The sequence below is a fragment of the Centruroides sculpturatus genome, unplaced genomic scaffold (genome assembly GCF_000671375.1).
Source record: "Centruroides sculpturatus isolate CEXI.00-Female unplaced genomic scaffold, Cexi_2.0 scaffold1511, whole genome shotgun sequence".
Lineage (NCBI taxonomy): Eukaryota > Metazoa > Arthropoda > Arachnida > Scorpiones > Buthidae > Centruroides > Centruroides sculpturatus.
In genome coordinates, this window is record NW_019385634.1 from 133,160 (window position 1) to 160,370 (window position 27,211).

The 27,211-nt window shown below is 29.4% G+C and overlaps 1 protein-coding gene and 1 pseudogene across 1 annotated transcript in view; one reads left to right on the forward strand and one right to left on the reverse strand.

The window, feature by feature from the left end:
- Nucleotides 1-685: 685 nt before the first annotated feature.
- Nucleotides 686-27,211, reverse strand: part of LOC111640765 (transmembrane protease serine 9-like) — a 50,421-nt gene continuing 23,895 nt past the window's right edge. The window contains 7 exon segments of the mRNA XM_023386817.1: nucleotides 686-850; nucleotides 3,352-3,498; nucleotides 3,588-3,733; nucleotides 3,807-3,999; nucleotides 4,216-4,306; nucleotides 4,384-4,582; nucleotides 22,923-23,208. Coding sequence (XP_023242585.1) covers nucleotides 686-850; nucleotides 3,352-3,498; nucleotides 3,588-3,733; nucleotides 3,807-3,999; nucleotides 4,216-4,306; nucleotides 4,384-4,582; nucleotides 22,923-23,208 — 1,227 coding nt within the window.
- Nucleotides 23,311-24,695, forward strand: LOC111640764 (annotated as a pseudogene).

A 27,211-nucleotide genomic window follows, 5' to 3' on the forward strand; every position in this document is an offset into this window, starting at 1 on the left:
TAATTTATCTTTTTCTAGGATTATAGAATATAATTTTAATATCTATTATTTGTTTCTTGCAATATAATGGAATTTCTATTATAATAATTTAGTTGCAGTTTTTATAGACATTTTCAAGTGATTTATTTATATTATTTGTCAAACGCATTTGATTAGTATTAACAATTCATGTTATAATGATGCATCCTTCTATTCAATAATTCAATATAAACTGATAAATATTTACTTTACATTGTTTAAATAGAAGCGCTTTTATAATTATCATTACTTTTTAATTTATAGATTTGTTAAAGAATTTAAAATATAAACGAATAATTTAAATTTTATGTTACAAATCGTCTGCAAATGAAACATGAAAAATGGAAATTTCTTGGCACTTTATAATTATCCTCGAATTAAATTAAATTTTCTGCATTTTGAATTTATATCATTTATTCTCTTGTATTATTAATATAAAATTTAAGTATTTCTAATTATTATTTACTTAAAATATCACATATAAATGCAAATATGTCGAGTAAAATAAGAACGAGAACAATTCATATATTTAATTTTATTTTATTAAATGTTTTTAATATGGAAATGCAAACGTAGACATTGTCAAAATATTTTTATATCATAAATTATATAAATGATATAAACATGTTATATGAAACTTATGAAAATGTATTCGCTTGATTTATTTTCAATTTGAATTTGTAACTTCTTTTATCCAATCTAAATATCGTGTCACTCGAGCAAAAACACCTGGATATTTCTCCCAGGCACATCCCAATCCCCACGAAGTAATGCCAATTTCGTACCATTTTCCATCGCTCGATTGACATTGTAAAGGACCACCGGAATCTCCCTGAAAAATAGAATAAATTAGAATCTTATTTGTAGTTTACATTGGCTAAATAAAACGTAATTCTACAATATTTACATGACAAACTCCTTTAGATCCTTTCATATGACCTGCACAAATCATATTTTCGGTAACATTCTGTAGTTTCTTATAGCTTTTTCTACAAACTTTCTGAGATACTAATGGCATGTCTACCTCTTGCATAATTTCCGGAGTTTCTCCTCCTAAAATATAATTATTAGAAAACTTTTCTTGCATAATGTCTACGTATTGAATTACTACTTACTATATTCTAAAAGTCCCCAACCAACAGCCATACATTTTTTCATATTTAAATATGAATTTTTGGGGGGCAAACATATTGGTTTTAAGACACTATTTTTATCCAGCTGCAAGGACTCATTAATTTTTATGAGACCGATGTCGTTATCTGTTGTCTTCCAAGACCAATCCGGATGAGATATTATCTTTCAAACATAAAAAAAAATTATATGTAAATTTAGAAACTTATTTTATGAGGACTGCGATTATAATAAATTATAAAACTATACCTTTTCGACAGATCTGTTAATCTCCCCTTCTTCTGTAGCTGATAAATTATATTTATTTATACGGACGAGGATACTTTTCGAGCTAAATCCACTATAAATCAATCAATATTGTGATTATTTATTGAACAAAGAGTAGGAAAGGATCGATAACGTATAATCTCAACTTACAGACAATGTGCTGCAGTCATTATCCACCTGTCATTGATAACAGTTCCTCCACAGAAGTGATACTCGGGTTTACGCCGTGAGACAAACCACAATGATACTTGCCAAGGCCACTGTCCACGTATAGATTCTTTCCCTCCAACAATTTTACCTGTCAACTCATCATCAGGAAAAGGGGAGAGTCCACATTCTTTATTTTAAAAAATATTAATAAGCTTTAAATTTCTGTTTACATCTCAAGTTCATGCACGCATTTAAACTCCAATTTGTAATTTAAAACTAAAGATTGACGAAAAATTATATATTAATTATAAAGTTTTACACTTAAATCTTAAATTAATGAGGTAAATTTCTAATATTCCTGTTTTTGGTAATTATAAAATGTTATAAATCGATTTTATTTTATTAATAGAATGTCGTTCTTTTAGATATTCAATCTGTTTTATTATAGGGCAATAAAGTTCTTTATGGAATATTTATAACAATTTTTTGATATTTAGGCTGCATTTTGTCGACCAAATAGCTGCGTTATTGAAGGAAATAGTCTAAATCCTCATAATTTATCATAGACATTATAGGTCGTGGCATCATTCATCATCCTCATCCATTATAGTCGACCATATTATGGGTCAGGGTTATATTGAGCACATCCATAGTATAAAGTGTGTCCCACTTCATATTCATTAAATTTTAAATGACAATACCTGCTATGTTTTATAAATTTATGATATTTATAAAAGAAAAATTCTATCTAAGTAATGTTTACAATTGAATTTCTATTTTATTTATATTTAATAATTTTGTTATTTTGATTTAGCATTTAAGCTTTCTTTACGAAACACAAATATAATTTGTTTGACTTCATTTATAAAATAAAATTTTAAAAAATTATTCAAACTTTAAGGTAAATTTAACAATAAAATTTTCATAATTCATACAAATGTAATTTTTAAAATAAAAATTTATTTTATTTTGAAATTACTTTAAATTTATTCACTTCGAAGAAGGGAAGAAAGCGTATTCTAAGTATTAATATAGTATTAAAACAGTAAATATAAGAATTATCCAAGTTATGTAATCTAAACTAATCATATAAGAAATTTTATGATGCAAACTACTCTAAATAATAATCAAATTTTAAACCATTTGAGAGTCTGAATGAATGTAATAGAATTGAATGTTCTTACCTAAAGATGCAGAGAGTTTGAAGCACAAGTAGAGAATCCAAACGCAAATCGACTTCATTTTGCTATTGAAAATTTTGTGTCTAGATCACTCTTTATAAATCATTTTGAAACCCACATGATATCTATTCATAAATAATTAAAATTCATAAATAACCTTCATGTGAATACTAACTATCAAACGATACTTCCTGAGCTTTCACATAATACCATTGACATGAAACCCCCCATTTACTTCCGTATTTTCTGAAGTCCAACATATTTTTATAAAAATTCTATAATTACCGAATAAATTAACCAAATAAATCTTTTAAATAATTAAAATTAAACTATTATTAAAATTATATATTTGTATATTTTTTTCAGAAAATTCAAAACAAAATAGTTTTTTAAAAGGTTCATTTCCGGGTTCAAGTATTTTATATAAATTATTGTTTCTTGTAAATTGTTATCAATTGCCATCTGTTCAAGTGCAATGACATCGGATATGCTAATAAAGCAGAAGTGTGAATGAAAATTAACCAGTATATTTCGATTATTTTATTAATCAGATTAGATAAAAATTTAATAAATAATTTTAACAATTATTGTTTTATTCGATAACATTCATAATCCACTTTTTGTATGTTGAAACTTTAGAAAAAACACCTGGATATTTAGCCCAAGCGCATCCCATTCCCCACGAAGTTACTCCCACTTCGTACCATCTTCCATTCTCCATTTTACATTGTAGAGGACCCCCTGAATCTCCCTAAAAGGGGAAAAAATAAATAAATTTTTAAGAATTCTACCTTAAAAAGTTCGATAAAATAACAAAATTTCTTATTCAAATTTACTTACAAAGCAAACACCTTTTTCTCCTTTCATATATCCTCCACATATCATCCCTTCCGTTAAATTTCTTAGTGTTTGATAACTCCTTTCACATTCTTTCCTCGATACTATAGGAAGTGCGACTTCTTGGAGGATATCCGGCCTACTTCCTCCTTAAAAAGTCATTATAAAATTTTAATTATAGTAGAAAATTTAGGATGAAAGAATGAATTTAAGATTACTAACCATAAGTAGTCATGCCCCAACCAGTCGCTACGCATCTTTTTCCAGCTAATTTTAAATCATCCTTGGCTAAGCATATAGGTGACAATTGTTTGTGTTCATCTTCAAAATCCAGAGATTTGGACAGTTTCAATAATGCTAAATCGTTATCGGCTGTTCTCCAATGCCACCTGTCGTGCACCACAATCTAGATAACACGGTAATTTGTACAAGATGAAGATTAATTACATTTCTATTTTTAGTTTATTATCGACAATGTTTCTATTGATCTTTCTTGATATACCATTTTCATATTTCAATCTTAAATTTAAATGCACAGAACTAAATTTGCTAATCGATCTTAAATTATGTTTAAAGCTTTAAAAATGTTATTTAAAACTGATTAAAATTTTATTCTAAATTATTTATATACCTTGGATACTAATTTATCAATTTCTGTTCCTTCTTCTTCTTCTAAATTGTACTCGTTCATTCGAACCAAAATGGATTTTAGATCGGTTGTACTTTTGTGAAGTAAGAAATATAATAATCAGTAATATGTTATAAACTTAAATTAAAAAAAAGAGAGAGAAAAATTTACCGATCGACGCAATGAGCGGCTGTTAGAATCCAATTTTCATTAAGAATGGTTCCTCCGCAGAAGTGTTGCATCGGTTTCTTTGTGGTTACATTTCTCGACCATAGTGAAACTTGCCATGGCCATTGGCCTTTTTCAGCATTTACTCCTCCAACAATTCTACCCGTCAGATCTTCATCTTCTACCGAAGATTTTCCACATTCTATAATAAAAACATGAAATATAACATTCTAAAAACGCCAGTTTCAATACGGCTAAACCCAACAGCTAAACCCATCTTACTTAACGCGGATCTACCAGAAATGAGAAGAACGTAAACAAAAAAACAAAGCATTTTTCAAATTAAATTTGGAAATTTTTGAGCAAAATATCTCTATAAATACTTAACAGAAAGAGCCTTCTGCGGGTATTTTATATTCTTCTATTTTAATCGTAAATAAATATCTGTGGGTCGTTTGATTGAAGTCTATTATCTTTATGTGGGCTAAAATATGGGTAATATTTAAATTTCCATACAATAAGTTAATATTTAAATTTTTAACGATGCAATAACCTTTGAACTTTGGAGAAAATTAAAATCTTTCATCTGCTTTATAAGTAATAAAGGTTAATTAGCTTGTCGTTAAGCGTATTAATAAATAGAACAACAGATAAGAAAGATCATTCGTTTAATTAAATTTTGTAGATTAATTTCAATAGATAATTTATATAAAAAAAGAGAACGTCTTAGTCTATCAATCTGCTAATGTAATTAAAAAATGTCTGCATAAATAAATTGCTTTGTGAAAATTATGTTTAATTACACATATATATTATATCATGTGTTTATGATACAATATAGCAATTAAAAACGAATTATCAATTTATTAAATTCATGTTTTATGATGTAATTTATTCTTTATCATGAATTTCGTCATATATAAATTTTTCTTTAATCACTTCGTTTCATAAAAAACTCGTAGGTCATTAAATAATTTGTAAATTTTTAATAGATTTTTACAAAAATTTTCATTGATTTATTATTGAATTTTGTTTAATTTATGCTGTAAAATATATGAAAATTGTATTATAAATTAATCAGATCTTACGTTATTCTAATTATATATCGTATAATAACTAGCAAACAGTGCTTTATTAGTAAAGGCAGGGATTCAATATCATTTTCAATAAATTATGTTTATGGAGAGAAAGATCTGTTGTCAAATTGTTTTTACTTTTTAGAATATGTTTTTAAATACAAACGAGCAATTATTTTTTGTGACATCGTCACAACGCCGAGTTAAAATTTTTAATTATATTTTTTATTTTACTTAATTTAAAATACAGTATATTCTCTCCATCTCAAATTAATAGTGGTTTGCTCCTGTACATCATACTTTTCCTGTTAGCAACAGAGTCGTGCCTGTCATTATTTAACTCCCTTCAGGAGAAAATTTTGAATTAAAATAACGTGAGTTCCGGTTTGCATCGGAAGTTTATATGTAGTTAATTGGGCTCTAGCTCCTAATATTTCCATATTTGGTCTGGGCTTTCATCTACCTAACTCCGTTCGAGAGATTAAGGAAGGACAGACGGATGACAATGGGAATTTATAAGTGTAAATTTTTTTAAAATTTCAGCCCAAAAACTAAATAAAAATTTAATACAGGAAGAAAATAACAGCACAAAGTTTAATTCTATAATATTTTATTATAATATTTCTGTAATTTCGATTATTATAATAGTAACAAAATAGTGTATTGTCATATAAATTTCAATATGCTGTGAATGGATTATCATTCTTTCAGCGTAATGTTTCTTAACTCCTTTTCAGGTATTGAAAGCGTGATATTACTCAGAAATATACTTTTTATTCCTTCTAAAGGTCACATTACCTGCAATTACTGCGATACATTGTGTTGATGAAACTAAATTCTATTTTATATTAACACATTAATAATATTATTATTACTGTATATAATATTAATAATATATTAATACAATAATTCTTGATTATTTAGGGATTATTATTTCCTCGATTGTTTATTTATCTGTTTAATCTATTTAATTTATCTGAAATTTGAAAATATTGTAGACTTATAAATCGCCACTGTCATTCATCTGTTTTCTGTCCTTTCTTAATCTCAAGAATGGTGTTAGATAGATGAAAATCGAGACGAGATATGGAAAACTTAGGAGCAGAAGATCCCTAGTAACTATACACGAACTTTTGGTTTAAACCGGAAATCACGTGAGTTCAATTTAAAAATTGTCTCTGGGATGGAATTATAGATGATCGGCTCATATTTCCTAATAACAAGTCATGCCGACTGTTGTTATTAGGAAAAGTATGATGTACAGGGGAAAGACACTGCTAATTTGAGATCGAGAGCATATATTTTAAATTAAATTAAAAATATAATTAAAAATTGCAGTCAGGCATTGTGAGGATGTCATAATAATTTTAGTTCGTTTTTATATAGTTTCCTACTTCCTACTGGTTATTCGTAATAATGATGCAGGAATGAACTGCGTTTTAACTACATAAATCGTTCGAATTACAATTCAAGTGACACTATTCTTATGTATATTTATTATAACTTACATTTTTTAGAAGTAATTAATATTTGGAAAGATTTATTCGAGAAGTTTTCCAACAATTATAATCAGAAACTAATATTAGATAACATTCTTAGTTTAAATGCAATATTCATTATTTTCATTTGATCATAAAATATGTATCTTATATCAAGGTATAAAATCTTTATGCATCAATTAATAAAGTACACAGTGTAAAAATAAAAAAATCATCTAGCTAATGACACTATATAAGTAACCTGTAGTCATGTAGGTCTATGTATGAATTCCCATAAGCTCTGGCCCACTAATGGAAGAGTGTATAAAACAACTGAACACTGATATATAGGTTCTTATAAGCCCTGGCTCACCAGTAAACCAATGAACACTGGTCATGAGTTCGAGCTTCGCAATGAGATGGTCGATTGGCGTTTTCAGGATTTTTTTCATGTGTATAACATCTAAATAGGAGCCAGTTCCCTCGAGAAATGTCCTCCTGGGAAGATTCCTTTTAACAAATGCCCATTTGTTGCGTTTCATTTCAAGTTTTATCCTATAAGCTACAGGATATTCTAGAGACAACAATTATAACCATTTTAAATTTTAAAAGAAAATACTTTCAATAAACGTTTTAAACACGTTTAAGCCTATAATTAACATAATTTGTATTTGATATTCAATTATTTATCATTCTATAATATTGAGTAAAACAATCATAAGTAGATTATTTCTTTTGATTTTTTACTTTCCCGTCTGTTATATATAACAAAGGAAAAGTGTGGCAATCGGTCAAAAAATGGACCCCCAGATTTTTACATTTTTGGTCTCGGGAACGTCGAGAAAAAAAAATTGAGAGTTTTTTCTTTATGTATGGATGTTATAGTCCGCGCACCAAAAGAATAGACAGGATTCAGTCTGAGCTGGAAGGATCTATGTCAGATGAATAGGGTTATAAGGAGACATGTGACTACTCACTTTAAGTTAATACACGGATCTGATCTCTTTTAGGTGTTTTGATTTTTACATTTCCGAAATGCTTTTATACCATCTTTATTATAATTTTACTGTTTTATTTATTTTTTTATAAATATAATTAGTTACACTTAATTCCCACGTTACTCAAACGTTAATATTATGTTNTTGAAATATGATGATTATGAATTATATCTTTGTCATGAAAATTTCTTAATCATACAATTTCATTAGAATACATAAAGGATTTTATAAATTTAAATCACACATAAATACTTTAACACAATTTAAAAAAAGAAAACAAAATTTGACATGGAAGCTTGTATATGAGGGACATTGACATTATTAAATTTTGGTGGTTAAAGGTCGAAAGGGTGAGGAGATAAAGGAGTGTCTTGTGTCATATCTTGAGAGGGGTAGAACTTAATAAAGATTTTATTTGTTATTAACATTTACACTTTTTTTTATGAAACTCATCTCTACCCTCAAGATTAAGCTTTTTGACATTTTATAATGATTAATAATATCAAAAGTTTTTAAAATAAAATCTCATAGCAGATAGCGCAACACACAATTTTAACTTTTTTTGACTGAAAAATTACACAACTCATTGCTGAATTTTTATCTTTACAGTTCAGAAGAAAATACTTTATTATTCTATATAAACTGATATTAATATTCTATAACTGAATTTTATAATGTATTTAAATTTTAAAACGTTTATACATAAATGGTTTTTGTGAAAACTAATTATTTAGCAATCGATTTTTAAATAAAGATAAAAAAAAAACACTCAAATTATATTCAAAGTCTATTAAAAATATGTAAATTTAATAATTTATTAAATTTCTTTAAAACAAACTGTATACCGTATATCTAATTTATATAAAAGTAAACTAACCGTTGAGTATTATCAATTAGGCAGGGAAACTTTAAGGTGTTTTAATAAAATCAATAATCATAATTAAATTACTTTTTATTTTTTCTGAATAAATCTGTTTATATTATAGACATCATCTCGTCATATGAAATAAACACAATTTTTAAAATTAAGACCCTTATTTTTGGTTGTTAACTTTGTAAAAATCTTCTTTGAAAAATTAATTACAATTGAACAAAGAAGCATAGCCAATACAATACGATGACCAACAAATACAATCTAAACATTTTTAGTCGATAATATAATTGGAACAGTGTGCATTAGTTTTAAAAAATTGCGTTATTCAATTCTATTAAGCTGTTATTTTCAAAAATTGTAAGCATCACTTCCCATTTCAATTCATTTGTCTGTCCGTCCTTCCTTAATATGGAGTTAAATAGATGAAAGTCGAGACCAGATATGGATAGGTTAGGGACAGGAGGTCCTACCGATTAACTGTATACGATTTTTTAATTATTTCAATTCAAAAAATTTATCCTGAACGGTGTTAGATAGATGAACAGCACGACTCTATTTTTAACAGAAAAGTATGATGTACGGGGGGTAAGATAGTACTAAAATCAAAAGCATTATGAGAAAAATTGCAGCCCGGCATTGTAACGATGTCACAATAAATAATTGCTCGTTACTTTCAGTTCTGTTGTAAAGATTTGAATTTTTTTCAATAAATCCAATTGAAAAGCAGTCACAAATGATAGGAAGACTTGTGATTTCAAATTTTAAATTCGAATATGCAACGTGAATTAAACTCTAAATCAGTCATGAGCAGCCTGCGGCCCACATGGCTTTACAATGTAATTTTATTTTCCAGTTTTCTGCCTTGTGTCATTATGCATCCCTAATTAAGTTAATATTTGTCACTAAGAACATTCAAACAAAACTTGACTACTGAAAAGATGAGAATAAACCAAATGTTACTACTTTGCATACAGTAGAACCTCGATTATCCGGATTGTTCAAAATAAACAAAAATTTTACGAATTTGCTGATTTGCACTTGGCGAATTACGACACTGTTTATGTACGTGATGGAATGCATAATTTTTTTTGTTTCAACGTCTCACCCAGCACAATGGTCGTAAACTCTTAAATATATTTTACGTCGTAATAAAAATATAACTTGACATACGTATTTATAAATAATTTATATTCAAATTACATCATTTCTATGACCAAGGGCGACATAAGGCATGGACGACGTATACCTCGCGGTCCGAGGGGCCTCGCGCCTCGAAAGTTTATGCATTACTTAAAAGCCGCGAACGCGACGAAAAAACTTTACTCATCATAAAACGATAAATAGTTTGTCAAATTTTTATTCATAAAAATGCAGTTTCAACTGCTTTTTATTTTATTAAATCCGTCTTCTTGCGCCACCAGAGGTCCTTTTAAACAATAGGTAGTCTGTTAGCGCTGGTCAGTATTAGTCCAAATTAAATACAAGCATTTGTTTCTTGAAAATTTGATCACGATTTAAATACGGTATTTATTTTTAATATTACCAATATGTCATCGAAAAGAAAACGTGTTGTATTATCATTAAAAGACAAATTAAAGTATTGGTTTCGATTATCCGAATTTTTCCTTATCCGGACTACCTTCATCCCCAATTAGTCCGGATAATCGAGGTTCTACTGTATCATTATCATATATTATTTTAATGTCTAGTGTACTGGAGTATATGAAATATGTTGATACTCAGCAGGCTTAAAGTCTGCTGCTCTATAAGAAAAAAAATCCAACAACGAAGTTGCTTAACTTTCTCGGCAACATTTGGTGGCGCCATCTCTTATGATATTTTATTTTAAAAACTTTTTACATTTTTAACTATTATAAAATGGAATAAACCTTAATTTTGAGGATAGGGATGGGTTTTATAAAAAATTGTAAATGCTAGTAACCAGTAAAATCGTCTGACCCTACTAGAGATACACATGACCCCCTTTATCTCCCCACTTCTTCGAGCATTAATAACCAAAATTTAATAGCATCAATCCCCATAATAAACAAACCTCCTTGCAAAATTTCAGAAATTTTCGACAAAAAGCACGGGAGTTATTAAGCTTCAAACAGAGTGAACAAAATCGTGTCCCCCACACACCCATGAATTACACTCAAAGTTTTTTGCATTGAAATATGTAAGATGCTTCCTGCCAGAAACCTACGAAATTATTTTTGGGACCATTACCGCTCTAAATTTTCAATCTTAAAACTTTTAAATCCTAATGTAAATTTAACTATTAAATGTATATATATATTCAAACATATCTTGAACAAATCTTTACACAACTTAATTATAAATTAATATAGAATATCTAAATGACGTGCTATCGATTTCTGAAACCAATGTTTAATATTTTAAGGGTTAGTTAGTTTAGATAAAATTTAAATTATCCAAATTAAGTACAGATTTTCCGGTAATTCTCGGTTCAAGATTGTCGACGAATTATTTGTTCTGTTGGATCAACAGAAGTTGTATAATAATAATTCAACAATATATCTCTGATTAATTCATTATTTTCATCCAATTTCGATAAAGCATCACAGACTGCTAGAAATATTTTTGTATTGTAAAAATAATTAAACTAATTAAACATTATTTGTTTTATTTTATAATAACGTTAGATATTTCACTTAAAAAACATAACAAATAAAATATTTGTATAATTATCACACAATAAACAGTTGTTATCAATTATAAACTAAAACATATTTAAATAAAATTTCCTAAAAGTAGACTAATATTTCACGCTCTGATGGATTCTTTCGATATTTCTATTTCCATTATCTCCAGTTATAATATGAATTAGTAACAATAGTTTTAATGTTAATAATCTTTAAATAAAATTTAGGACATTAATTTTTAGAAACTGTAATTGCATTGGCTCCTGCTCAAAATCACAATTTTAGAATTGGTACATTACATATGCCTAGGTGATAGATATTTATTCTCTGTTCATTCCGGATGATGTATATTATAAGCCCATTCGGCTATGTATTCAAGTTGTCTCTTCCTGTGTGTATAGAAATGATAATAAAGGCGCATTGTCAAAGTATAACTAATTGCAAACAATTTAAAGTTAAGTCTACCTCTTATTTCTTTTCATGAATGCAACACCTGTATATCTGGCTAAGAAGTTATATAAGAATCCATTCAGATATTAAAAAATTATAAAGTTACATAAATTAAACATTTGGCTTATATAAATGTTAATTATACATAAATATTTTATATTCGTGTTAATTTGCTTTACATTAAATTCGAATAATAAGAAACCCCAATTTATAAAGTATTTAAATGAACGTAAATTACATTCAATTATTTTGTCAATTTAAAGCAATGCCTTTCATCCATATTTGAAATCACGTATCCAAATAAATTAGAGATATAATCATTATCTTATCTCTAGAGATTCTAAATTTATTAATTAAATTGATAAGTACTGTACATTGCAAATTTATGCTTGTTAAACACGTTACATTTACATTTGTAATAAGTCGACTCAGTTATATATCAATCCTAGAAAGAAGAAGATGATTATAATGCTTATGAAATGATAATAAATATGCGGAACAAAATAATATAATGCTTGCATATAAAAAGTTATAATAAAATTTGTACTTAAAATTTTATAATAATTAATTTTAAATTGTCTATGGACTATAACAAAATATCAATCTCCATCTCAAATTAATAGTGACTTGCCCTTGTTTATCATACTTTTCCTTTAACAATAGAAATCTAACTCCTTTCGGGAAAAAATTTTTGAATTGAAATAACATTAATTTGAAATAAATATTAATTTATTTAAATAGATTAAATTATTATATACAAATATGTAATAAGTTAAATAAAAGTTGAGTTATTTCTGATTGATAAAAAAAAATCGAGATAAAGTAGTCTCAGCCCTTTTGTTTTTTCACTATTTACACCGGAAACTAACCAAAACCAAGGACTTTCTCTGGGAAATTGGCATCTATCTAGGTGTTAGATTAATGAAAAAAATCCCGGAAAATTCCACGTGGCTGGCCTGTTGATGAGGCGCAAATCCGCCACTAACTACCAATGTTCACTGGTTTCATTCACTAAACCATTGATAGGTCTTAGTTAACTGACTTATTATTTCATAAAAATTGGAATTTAGTCTTCTGTACACTTCATCAGTAGTTAAAATAAGTTTTAAATCGAAAATCACAAGTATTGTAGTATAGAGATTTTTTTTTGTATTCTTCAATGAGTATGCCGTTTTCCGATTTTCTTCATTGTGCAGTGGATTACTATATTGGGAATGTAACTTCAAAAATATTATGGAAATAAATTTTAAGTTACAACTTTTCATTTTGGATTAAAAATTCACTAGATATATAATTTATTTTTTTTAGTTCTTATTGATTTTGAATTAATTTTATTTACTTCATTTCACGGGTAATTTCTAATACATTTATATAAACACAACTGTTAATTAATTAACTTATAAAAAGTTTTATATTAAATAAGCAATTTTTTATCAAACGGATTGAAAAGTTTTAATTAATGTTACACAAATACGAAAAAATCAAAATCGCTTTCTTGGTGTTCATAAGGCAGAAAGAGTGGAAAAATTTTTTAAAAATAACGGAACTATCATTTACTAAGGATCGTAATTAAAATATAGTTTTTAACACTGTCTAGAGGTATTTAGCAGTCCAAATTCAACCAAATTTGGTACGAAAATTTGCCACTATAGTATTTTTGTTAAAAACTAATGAAACTACTCTTTTTATTACTGCCCCAAAATATGTATTTTAATAAAGAATGAAAGCATTTTAATAGTTTTTAAAATTATATTTTAAAAAGCTAAAATATAAAACATAAATATAAAAATGAGGCGAAGTTTATCTATGTTTTTGTGAAGAGTAACTGGTTTATGTGCGTGATTTATGCTTGTATGCAGACTTATTCATAACTTACCCCATTTATAATAGGGTTGCCATAAGTTTAAAACCAGAAATGGAGAGACTGTGAGGTAACATTGTGATAAAAATTTGATGTATATCCAGCAATAGATAAGTAGTAGCTAATCTGGAAAATAAGTGAATAATTCTAATTAAATTAATTTTATTGAGTTATCAATTATTGAACATTTTCTATTATTTGTTATGTTACATATTTCAACTAAGTTTTTGTTAGAAAACCTGGCTATCCCGTTGTGAACCAGGCAGAATTTATTATAGATGTCCATATTTAGATGTAACCATTGATGATTAATGACTGCATGAAACTATCGATGGTTTTAAGGCCAAAGAGTCATAGACACAATGCGTGCACCAAAGATTACTAAAAGCGTGTACAAGTGGGATTTTGAGGATAGTTACTGCATGCACACACGACATCTAATGCCTATAATTGTTTGAATTTTGAAAATACAAAGCGGAGTATTTTGTTTTTTTTGTTTTTTTTTCGTAGAAATGAACAAGTGGGGATATTTCGAAGAAATTATCCTAGATTTATAATAAGTTTTATGAATGAAACTTTAGATTAAACTTTATTCAAAATAAGCATCAGAAAAATAATGATGAGCAATATAACAGGTTTATTAATTGTTCAATACAACAGCAATGCCAAAATGCGTGTGATTACTATTCCGAAAACAGTATATATTTCGATATCTTCGATTAATAGTTAAAATAGATCTATAGTAAAATCGATCTTTCGATATCAACGTTAAAAATATGAAAAAATTCAATAGGTTTAACCTTTAATTTATCACAGAACATTTCTTAGAAACTATTGTAAAGTACAGCACATTTAAATATTTAATAGAATTTAAATTCTCTCAAAAGCATATAACGCTTGACAAAATAGATGTTAATCTTATCTTTATTAACTTTTCACCTTTTCTAGGAATATATAAATCACAAATTGTAAATGTAAAATAAATTGTTTATCAATTATTTCTTAGAAATATGTATAATTTATCACTTTTATATCTTTATGGGTTTAAATGTAAATTAGAGATTTATTTTCGAAATTGAATTCTATAACAAGATTAAATGTATATAATGTGGTATACATATAGAGGAAAAGAATAAAAATTTGATTTTTAACCTAAATATTAAATTGTAGACCCATATTAAGTCTGCCATAACGATACAAATCTCATTAAACGTAATTAGAGACATTCATAAACCACGTTTCTACTGAAGGATAATGATAAATATATTTATAATTATCCACTTATCCTCTAGGAAAAGTGGTATTGTTATCTATTACATAAGTTTTCCATTATTATGATACTGTATTACATTTCTTAATTAAATTTGATAGTGAAGTAATATTTGATAGTGAAGTAATATTTATAAGATAAATCCGCCTATTAAAGAGGAAAGAAAATATTTATGTTCTCAGGAAAATATAAATAATTAAAAAACTCATATATTTATCACGATTCATATCTTTGTAGAATCGAATTTAAATTACATAATTAACAATATTTATATTTAATTATATGGATGCTAATTAATATTAATAATATACAACTCTGAAATATATAGACACAATGAAAAAAGTACATGTTAATTCGTTTGTTTTTAAATTAATTTAAAACACATTTTAATTTAATTGTAAATAGAAAACATACTACTTTTTAAAATAATATATTTCTTATTTTCGTTTGAAATGTTTCAAAAATTAAAAAAATACAAAATGCATCAAGTAACTGAATGGGATTATTTAAGATTTCCCACTAGAATTCATTAACGCTGTTATAAATTAAACGATTCATTCGTTTCACGTATAATACTGAATATTTAATTCTTATATTCTAATTGTATTAAGGCAATTTAGCTTTTAACTCATATATCTTGGTATGTACAGTACATCGCAGAATAGTTTTTATTAGCTGTAAGTTTCGAGTTGTGTATTAAAAAAATCAATATTAAAAAGATCCAGAAATTATTTGTTAATCAAGCATTCGTGATATTACTTGTGAAGACAACATTCAAAATTTTCTATGTAACTGCTATGTAATTTTTGAGAAACCCGAATTTTTACTATGCCTGCTGGTCGTGTAATTCCTAAAATGAAGTTATCATATTATCTGTTCTTGTATCCTTTTGTTATTCTAATTTATTATTCCAAATTTCTCTTGATAACTCTCTTCATTCCATGAAGAGAGTTTTCATCAAAAGAAGGCAAACATTTCCAACATTTACAAAATGTGTCATTTATATTAAATTTTATTAAATTATATAAATAATTATATAAATTATATAAATAATTTTATTATTTATATTAAAAACAATGTAATATAATCAGCTATATTTATTGAAACAACTAATATAAGTTGTATTTTTTAAATATTCAGTAAGTACTGTATATGTATTTTCACTTTTTGGAGATGAATCGAAAAATCGAGAAGATATCTTTACAAACCATTCAAGATATACACTTCAAAGAAGATAGTGAAATTATCGATAGTGAAGGTATTAACTGCCTCCGTAGAGACTTATATTTTGATAAGGATGCTGCTCAAGTAATAAAAGTAATTTTAAAAAAATTTGGAAGTTGAACGCAGAGTATTCCTTTCATTTCCAAAAATGAGGACTGAAAAGATTAAAACTTTTGTTTTCCAAGATGGATTCAAACGGTTTTTTCGTTTGATATCTGTAAATGCATATTTGAGGAAAAATACCTGAAGAACAAACATCTAAATTTGGAACAGAATCAAAAAAAATTTTGCGAATTTTACCGGTAATAGAATTTGAGAAACTAGCAAACACACTGTGCAATGGCACCTGCTAACATTAATATATACACGATGTAATCTGTATTAAATTCTCTTTATATTGTAGTATGAATTGTATTTGTTTTTATTACAGTTAAATATTTATAAAAATATTTAAGAATCAGTATAAGTTAATAAAACAAAAATTTCATTTTATTGTGCAAGAAGAACGACTCATAATTATGACATTATTTAATACAGTCAAACCTCTGAACAACGGCCACGGACGGTAACATTAAAAAATGGCCGTTGTTTTAAGGTTATTTTTATATTTCTTTCTGTCCAAAAAAAAGTTACTGAAATGGTTGTTGTGTTGGCCGTTGGATAGAGGTGGTCGATGTCCAGAGATAACGTTATTGAAGGTTCGACTTGTACCTTATAAATTTGTTATCTGCCATCTATAATTCAATCTTTTTTAGAAAATAGTATTTGTTTGTTTGTTAGAATACAAATTAAATCCGAGGAACAATGTTTTGTCAATAAACTAAACTTATTTTATATACATGACAATAGTTCTTTATTATCTTCTCACATTTTAACTTATTGAGTTGTTATTTGAAGAAAGAAATTAACATTCAAATATTTATTAAATTAAATTTGTTAAACCAAACAATCTAAAAAAAGAAAACACTTTGTACTCGGTGACTTTTATAAACAAGTAAGAATATAATTTCAAGAATCTCTCGACGAGTCTGCTTTTAAAGAATTACTTGAAATCTTGAAAGAACCATTCTAGTTGCATTTGAAGTAATTTTATTCTTTATTCTCGAAAGTCGTCGAAATTAATTAACAAGTTTTTAGACTTCACTTAATTTGTGTGTTTATTAAAATTGTTTAGTAATTATATTAATTAAATATGAACAAAGTAATATGCATTTATTTCACGGTAAATATAATGAAAACAAATATCGTGGATTATATTAATAATTTATGTTACGGATTTCGTGTATTAAGAATTGTGTGTGACACCATCTGTTATGAGATTTTTATAAAGAATATACTGTATAATCATACTATAAATAAAGAACATAATTGTTTTATAATATTAATTATTATAAAAGGGAAACGCTTTATTCTTGGGAGTAAGCATAAATTTTTAAAAAATTGTAGATCTAATAACGAGTAAACTTTTCATTAAGTTTGACCTCACATTAACTTCTACTTAAGGTTGTCATGTATTTAGAAATAAAATCCGAGACAAAATGAGTTTTGCTCGAAAGATACTTCAATTCCAGGACATGCAATAGATATGTATTTTACTCTGCCAGTGACAGAAATACACACAGTAAATAATGTGGAAAAAGAAAAACACACTTTATTGCAGGAGCAGTTTATAGAATAAAGTCCCGTTGTCGGTAGATGGCAGCCGGAAAAAATCCGAGACAATCCCGGAAAATCGAGACATTCGGCCTATCTCCCTCTATCTCTCCCTCTATCTGGGATAATAATCTCCAAACTGCAATACAATAGTATAAATGTCCATATATAGGCGGATTCTTGCCAAATGTTAACATTTTTGATTCATGGGTCCTAAGAAACAAAGCAAAATACAGGTCAACACATAATCATACACATTCATGCATACAGAAGTTCTGTATCTGTGTTTTTGTGTTTTTGGAATCAGGAGACCTTAAAATGTCGAAAAATGAAAAAATTCAAGACTGTTAATATTCGACCGATTACAATACTTTTCCGGAAAGTAACAGTTTTAATAATGCATTTAGAAACTTTAAACACGATCAATAGTTAAAATATAATTAGATTTTATAATCTTAAAAAGTTACTAATACTTTAAATATTATATACTGTGTATATATTTTCTAAAGGCCATCTTAGTGCCTATAGAGAGGAAAGAGTAAGCATTTTACTCCGTAGGCACTAAGATAGCCGTTTTTCAGGCTCATCATGCGTTTGACTAGACACCCAATGAGATGACTGAGGGGTGAAAGAGAAGGCCCAGCATATCCGGTCTGGGTCTTTGACTTATCTGCATTCGATTCCGTCCCTTCAGAGCATTAGGCTAATGCCCTAATCTTCTCGGCTGTATTTAAAAAAAAATTATAAAAATCTCATTTACAAGGTGGTTTTTGCGAAGTAGCCTTCCATTGACCGAGTACATAAAACTTTTAAACTTTTGAGCAGCGGTGCCCACAAACTATAAAAATGGGAAGCGCAAGCAATAAAAAAAAGGGCATCGTACATCACTCAAGAAGCTTCAAACTGTATGATTCAATGTCAGGTCAGCGTTCCCACAAGGTGGCTCTGGTTGCACTCGGGATTAACTTGGCTTTGAAAACAAGGAGTGTAGTTTTGGTGAAGTACGACGAATTTTCATGGGATAATGATCAAATATCCTTCATTAGTTTCTTTAATATTTGCAGAATAGACGAGAAGTCATGGATTTTCTGTTGTTTGTTGATAATGGAATTTTGGCCTCATTGGAAATTAGAAAAAGGGCAACCGAGATGAAGGGAGTATATGCCCAATTCATCGCTGCCTCTGGTTAGGGAGTAGAGCCTCGCTACCTATGATTGGGCATATGCCCCGTTCGTCTTGGTCTGACCACGTGGAATTTTCCGGGGTTTTTATACGTTTGTAATGCCTAAATAGTTTCAGTTTCATAGTTTCAAACGCAGTTTCACATGGAAAGTCTTCCCGTAATCTTCCCCTAGACAGATGGCCCACGTGTCTTAAACAAATAACGTTACGTAGTGTTAGAGTCTCAATCATTGGTTAACAGAATGATTTTTTTTCCCTGAAGTGTCGCGTAACGAATCGCACTGCATTATACGTAATACATGTAATTAATAAAATAATGTAACGTTACATTATGTACTGTGTATTATTATTTAATACAGTTAATTAATTTCAAAATAATAAATTTGAAAATATTCTTATTAATTAATGATAAAGAAATGAAGAATTCGTCGAGCAATTATCTATACTACATATTTAAAAAGATGAAGATTATTAAAATCTCATCTTGTTTCATAATCGAAGATAGTTTTATTTTCAGTTAATAGAATAAAAAAACGTATAATTTATAAACTTTAAAATGCAATTTAATAATTCTTTGTTTTATTGATATTTTTTTGTATCGAATTTTAAAAGTCACTTGTTACTGTATGATAATTTTGATTTAAAAAATATATATTCGGAAAATAAATAACTTTAAAGTATATTTAATCGGGTAGAAGATAATTTGTCATTTTGAAATATTTATTTTCGGAGAAAGGAAAATTAAACGTTTATAAAAACTAAAATAACACTAAATTATGGTTGAAACTTTCGCCATCTTTCGGCAAAAAATTTAATTAACATTTATTATCAATTAAATAAGGTTATTTTTACTGTTTTTAGAATGCAAATTTTTAATAAGACCAACACATCAATTTGTTTATTTTGTTTTTAATAAAACACTGTTTAATGAAATTTAAATTAATTTTTTTTTAAATCTAAAAGCAAAATGCAAGTTTGTGATTAATTCTTCAAAGGCTTTATTTCGCATTTTAATTATAGAAAAATAAAATTAAAATCAATGAATATAATTCTATTAGATAGTTTATTTGACTCAAAATTATATTTTTCTTTATTTTTGTTATTTCTTTCATTTATAAAAATTCCCCGTTTAAAATAATGAAATATTAAATTGTAGATCAAAGAAAATTAATCCTAAATATTGTATGATTTTAGAATTTTATAGATTATAATACAAACAGAGGATTGCTGTCTTGAAACAAATCATTCGAAAGTGTAGCTTAATTAATTTTTATTTGATGATTAATTGTTTAATGTCAGCACTATATAATAATATGTCATGTATGCTATTTTAGCCTATAACATAGTATATGGCAGAATATAGCATTTCAATTATATCTATTACAAGTATGATTCACCTACAACAGAGTCGAGATCCCGATTAAGAGTTTGATGAACGTCTGGACTCATATTTTATACGCCAGAACCGAGTGGTTTTATCCACTTGGTAACTGGTGTTCACAGGTTTGCGCATCACCAACGTGCTAGACACTAGGTTTTCTTCGGGTGTCTAATACCTAAACAGTATATAATAAATATAATAAAATTTATCACTTCGCACAGTAATTTCTTTAATTAATTATATCGAGCAAACATATATTGCTTTAAAAATACTCAGTAAGCATGCCTTTTATCAATTAGAAAGGCACACTTGGCACATGACGGCCACCCACAGAATGCTTTCAATATGCTGTTAGTGTAATCGTTACAAAAAAAATTTAATTTGCGTAAATTTGAGCTTTTGTTATTCTGAACAACATTTCGAATGAAAATCATTCGTTCGAATGCAATTTTATCCTAAGAAGCGATACAAGCAAGGAATAGGGCCCCGCCAAGTTTTACCTATCGACCCGCAAGTTTCGCCAGCACCTCACTGATAACGAGAAAGGCTTAAGTTTAAAATTTGAGCTCCCTAGGCCCAGTGGTGTTCTTTCTCTAGGAGCATCTGCACCGCCAAATGAATAAGAAAGAGAAAATATACAGCTTTTATGGCGATCTTTGCACTTTTCAACTGCTTATATTTCGGCAATCCCTTTATAGAAAAACCTGAAATTTTGCACACTACCGAAGAAAACAAGTATCTTTCGAACGAGATATTCATATTTACTACAGACGTTTAAAAAACGGAGAAATCGGCAATTTTGATTCCTGTATATGAATTTTCCACTTGGTTCTGTGTGACTGTCGTAACTGTCGATACTGCAGAATGGGCTTTTTACTACGGAATTGATGAATTGGGCGCTGTAATAGTAGGATAACAGTTTTGTTGATGAATTTCCGAACACCTATTATATTTTCCAATTCAAGGCAAAACTATCGCATTCATTTCAATTACTTTATCGCGTTTTATCGTCTGTTTCTATATTTAAAATATTCATATTATTGTAAACGTAAATAATATACTGTCTATCTCCATCGCTCTTTCAAACAGTAGTCATGTTACCGCTAAAGCTCGAAATCCGTTAATGTGTACATTACCTAGCTAATCTGCAGATTAACTAGGGTGATCCGTTAAAGCTGCGAAAATTATTCCATTTCTCAAATTNTTCCGCTGGCAGAATTTAGCAATATGTTGAGGTGATCTACAAATGAACACTCTCTCCGTTTCATTACCTGACGATAGTTAGATCCATTTTCCTCAGTACCTTGAAGATCAGAAAGGCGCCGCAACTTTTGCGGATCATCATACGTTTGGTTAGGGATTTTCCTTTGCTTTCGAAATATAGATCATACTCTCTCGCGGGTTAAATCAGCTCTAGCCCTGACAAACGCTTATATGAGCAGTCGTGTCGACATCCAACGTCTGAAATAACTTATCCGACACGATTAGTTGTTTTAGAGTTTCAAGATCCTGGACATTCCTCAACTCACAATAATATTCCCAAGCTAACGTTAGTCTCTACACAAATTGCATGTGAGTCTCGTATAGCTCTTTGAAAATTTTTCAGACAGTATTGAGCTGACTGAAAAATTTTACGTCAGCTCAATACTGTCCATAAGTAAGTAGATCCTCATACATTGAAATATTAAAAGAACTGGGAAGGTAATATAGTAACATTCAGATCGATGTAAACTCTCACGCGTTAGGTTTAATTTAGTTATTAGTGACTTAGGTTTAAGTACAATTTGTTATCCATTCGTTTGTATATCTTTGAATATTTTTGGTTTATTTTATAAATATGGCGTGGTTAATGTTAGATATTCACACTTCTGCCTATTCAAGTTACTTACTTTCCTCAAACTCACAATTTGGTGATTACGCGTGTTAATCCGCGTTTAAGAAAACTGATTAACTGGTGTCGGGAATCCTGATAAGGAAAAGGGTGATTACGCGATCATCTAATTCCGCCTTTGTTTTACTTCTTAACTGTAACTCCCTCCACACTCGATTTCTTTGGTAAGAAAGCCATTCTTTTAGACAATCCGAGGGCTATTCAAACGGATAGCTGCCGAATAAGTGGTACAAGAGTCTTAACTATTCCGTATCCCCGGCTAGCCCCTCACACTCGCGTAATCCCTTAACTCGTCTCCGGTTATATAAATTAAAATGTTTTCGGCTTTTCCCCCCAAACATTAATCAGAACTCCGCTTTCATCTCCTCTGGAACATTCTTTAATTGGAACGATCACTCTAAAGATAAGAAAAATAGGTTCCAATTTTTGGACCTAGTTGGGACTGGCAGTGTTAATGTTTTTACGCTTTTAATTTTTTCAATATTCATATCCGGCCCATCACTAGGGTAGCTGTCCGAAAGGTTAAAATTATCATTACTCGCCCTGCTTTGATTATTAGTGTTAATCCGTGCTAGCTCTAACTCATGCTGGCGTTTCCTTTCCCTCTCGGCTTCTACCCGCTTCCCTTCGGCTTGTAGCCTTTCCTGTTCTTCCTTTTGTTTCCTTTCTAGCCTTTCAGCAACGGTTGAGGACAGAATTACCAATACGAAATCCGGATCATTAATAAAATCGTTACTTTTTATAATAAGTTCTCTTAACTCCGGTACTTTCTTACCATCGTCTACTGTGCCGCAAAGCTCTTCCGCCACGATCCGTAGATCTTTCTTTTTAAATCCCCGGATTTAAATAAATTCAAATAAAGATATTGCAACGTTCGAATAAAAGAATAAATCGACCAGAAGTTCGAAAAAACGTGCACAGAATGGAAGAAAAATTAAAGAAAACAGTTCAAATAGGAGATGGTCATGTAAATGAATTTGAAGAAGAAATTTGCGAGGACCAGGAATTAAAACGTATTGAAAATATGGAAGAAGATTCAGAGTCAACATTAAAATACGAATCTGAATTATATTCGAACTATTTGAAGAACGAAATTGATCAATTTGAAATTACTTTTAAACGTCATACAGAAAAAATTTGCAGTTTAAAGAAAAAATTTAATTCACTTATTAAAATTATTGAAAGTGATGATTTTTCAAAGTTGTTTGAATCCGAGGAAGATCATTCGAACGACAAAATGGATGTCGGAGAAGAATCGATTTGTCTGTCCGAAGCGTTCGACAAGGCTTTCTCCTCCATTTCTCGTCTAGAATCGAGTCGTGATCCCACCGTTTGAAGCAATATCAAAATAGCCTAAAAGAAATTAAAAATTTATTAGAAGCTACACACATGGTGAATCAAATAGGAATATTTAGTAAAAATGAAGACATCGAAGAAATTTCTACAGCTGATATTAAATATTTGTTATTACCGGCTCTTTTGGGAAGCGTGATCACAAAATGTACGTGTACTAATCGTAATGAAATATTGGATATTTCTGAGATATATTTCAAAGATTTCTTGAAACGATGCAAAGAATACGGTATAGCAGATGTAATAATCCCCAATTCGTCAGAATTCTCCAAAGACTTATCAAATAACGACGTCGAATACGCTCTGTTAAAACGGAGGGAAAAAATCGCTCGCTACAAGCTTCAGAAAGAAATGGAAAAGAAAATTGATAATTCGAGAGTGTTTATGGAGCAATTAAATGTAGATGAAAAAATTAAGAGGGAATACTATTTACTCTTGATTAAAAAATGGATAGACACGTCTTTAGAAAAATTGACAAGTATTTATAACGAAAAACTTATTTTGAAACAAATGCCATTATTAAAAGATCAAAAATCTAAAGTTACGAAAGAAGTTTCTAAGAAGTCTTTGAAACCTGTCATCATTACAAGAAATGAATTACAGAAGAAAATGTTTGAACTTGACTACCCGAGCATTCCTATAATGACAGTTGACGAATTCTACGATGAGAAATATGGCGAAGGAGGTCAAAATATGCCCTCGTCCAAGAATAGTCTTCAGCAAATGGCAGAGAATCCCGAATTAGCACAAACAGAAAAAGAAAACGAGGAAGAGGAAGAGGAAAGAAAACTTGACGGCGATGATTCGGATGGTTCGAAGAAAGCTAGAGAATGGGACGATTGGAAAGACGATCAACGTCGTGGATGTGGAAACAGAAAGAATATGAGATGAGTGAAAGAGAACCTATTTTTATAGCTTTTTGTATTTAATTGTAAATAAACAAATCTTTGAAAAATAACGTTTAGATAGAATTGTCGCTGAGACTATAAAATATCGGAGGTAGTCGATTAAGGAAACGCGATATTGCGTAAAACTGTAAACAAAATAATAGAACGCCAGCATTCAACATTATTAATCAAAACCATTATAAATCTGAAAAAGATTTCCTCATCATCTTAAAAAGACTTTCCTGAAGCATCGCCGAAGTGTTGCTTTGCCATAACTTAATAAAACAAATAAACGTAACATGCGTATAATTTATGGTGGCAGCTCACAGCTGCTAACTTAAAGCAGAAATAGTTTTAACGAAACGGATGTAATCGACTTTTCTAGGAAACGCGGCCATCATTGATATTCATATACATTTCTAGAATGTTCTGTGCTTCTCCTTTGTGTTTTTCCTTCTGCCTTTTGTATTGAATTTAGGAGCAATAAACTCAGCGGAGGAGGCTGGAGAAAAGGATATATATACCGGTGGAGCAGAAATACGAGCCACTTGTTGAAAAATCTTCGTGTGTAGGACTACGTAGATAACATTCAACGGTGAAAAAGATGTAAGACAGAGGTGTCCATGCTCAATGGCACTCTTCACCATTTATATCAACGTTCTTTTAAAGAAGATGGTGGGGAAAGTAAAATTAATTTAATATACATTCCTTGAATGCGGGGAAAAATTAAATTTATCGGTCATGCGGATGACGTAAATTTTTTCGTCACTGATAGTGCATTTCTAGCAAGGATATAGGCCTATATAATGTTGTTAATGATTTTTGTAAGATGACGGAGATGGAAGTAAAAACCTAATATTCTCGTGTTTTGTGATGATTATCTCGTTTAAAGATGAATAAAAATTTCGATTTTATCACGACCCCCTTACAACCGAAAAAAGAATAAACTTCAGTATAGTGACCACAATTTTATCTACCTTTGTAATTTACGTGAGCGACGGGGTATAATCTATTAATAAAATTGAACTTTTGTTAAATTAAGTGTCCGAATTTTATAGATAAAAGCTTATATATCGTAGGGACATTTACGCTCTGAAATATAAGAAAGATAATGAGATCTATTGAATGACCCGACATTCCTCTTAATGAATGATTTATTTTTACATTTAGAGCGAATTACAAATCTCATTCTAGATGTGTAAAGTAATATGTTAGACAAAAGAAGAGAGAAAATAGCCTGCATCGCTAATACGATTTATAATACAAGTTGTCCCCCTGGCTTCTGACAGATAGAATCGAAACACGGAGAATAGCTGATAACCCCATTTATCAGTTATGAGTGTAACTGATAACTGAACCATAGGCAGTGTTGCTCGCTCCCATCCATTGCTTACTCTGTATTCAAACTCGTCTCTTCAACTATGCAAATTGCCACTGGAAATTAACTTTCAATACGAAGCAAGGAATCTCCTGTACAACAGCATTATCTTATAAAGTACTTGGAACGGAGAAGACCTGGGAATACCGGGTGCTACTGTCACTATTTTNGATAGACCCAAAAATTCCAAGGATTGCTTAACCGGATTCAATCTCAGATGCCTAGGAGTGATAGTCGCCATCTATATTGAATATCAGGCTCTTCCGCTTACTCTGTATTCAAACTCGTCTCTTCAACTATGCAAATTGCCACTGGAAATTAACTTTCAATACGAAGCAAGGAATCTCCTGTACAACAGCCTTATCTTATAAAGTACTTGGAACGGAGAAGACCTGGGAATACCGGGTGCTACTGTCACTATTTTTTTTTTCTTTCATTCTTCGACGTCTAATAAAATTTATCACTTTGCGCAGTAATTTCTTTAATTAATTATATCGAGCAAACATTTACTTTCTATAACCTCCCATTTCCCATATATTGCTTTAAAAATACTCAGTAAACATGCTTTCTATCAATTAGAAAGGCACACTGGGCACATGACGGCCATCCACAGAATGCTTTCAATATGCTGTTAGTGTAATCATTACAAAAAAGTTAATTTGCATAAATTTGAGCTTTTTGTTATTCTGAACAACATTTCGAATGAAAATCATTCGTTCGAATGCAATTTTATCCTAAGAAACGATACAAGCAAGGAATAGGACCTCGCCAAGTTTTACCTATCGACACGCAAGTTTCGCCAGCACCTCACTGATAACGAGAAAGGTTTAAGTTTAAAATCTGAGCTCCCTAGACCCAGTGGTGTTCTTTCTCTAGGAGCATCTGCACCACCAAATGAACAAGAAAGAATAAAGATACAGTTTTATGGAGATCTTTGCACTTTTCAACTCCTTATATTTCGGCAACCCCATAAATAGAAAAACCTGAAATTTTGCACGCTACCTAAGAAAACAAGTATCTTTCGAACGAGGTATTCACAGTTACTAACGTTTAAAAGACGGAGAAATCGGCAATTTTGATTCCTGTATATGAATTTTCCACTTGGCGCTGTGTGACTGTCGTAACTGTCGATACTGCAGAATGGGCTTTTTACTACGGAATTGATGAATTGGGCGCTGTAATAGTAGGATAACACTTTTTGTGTTTGAA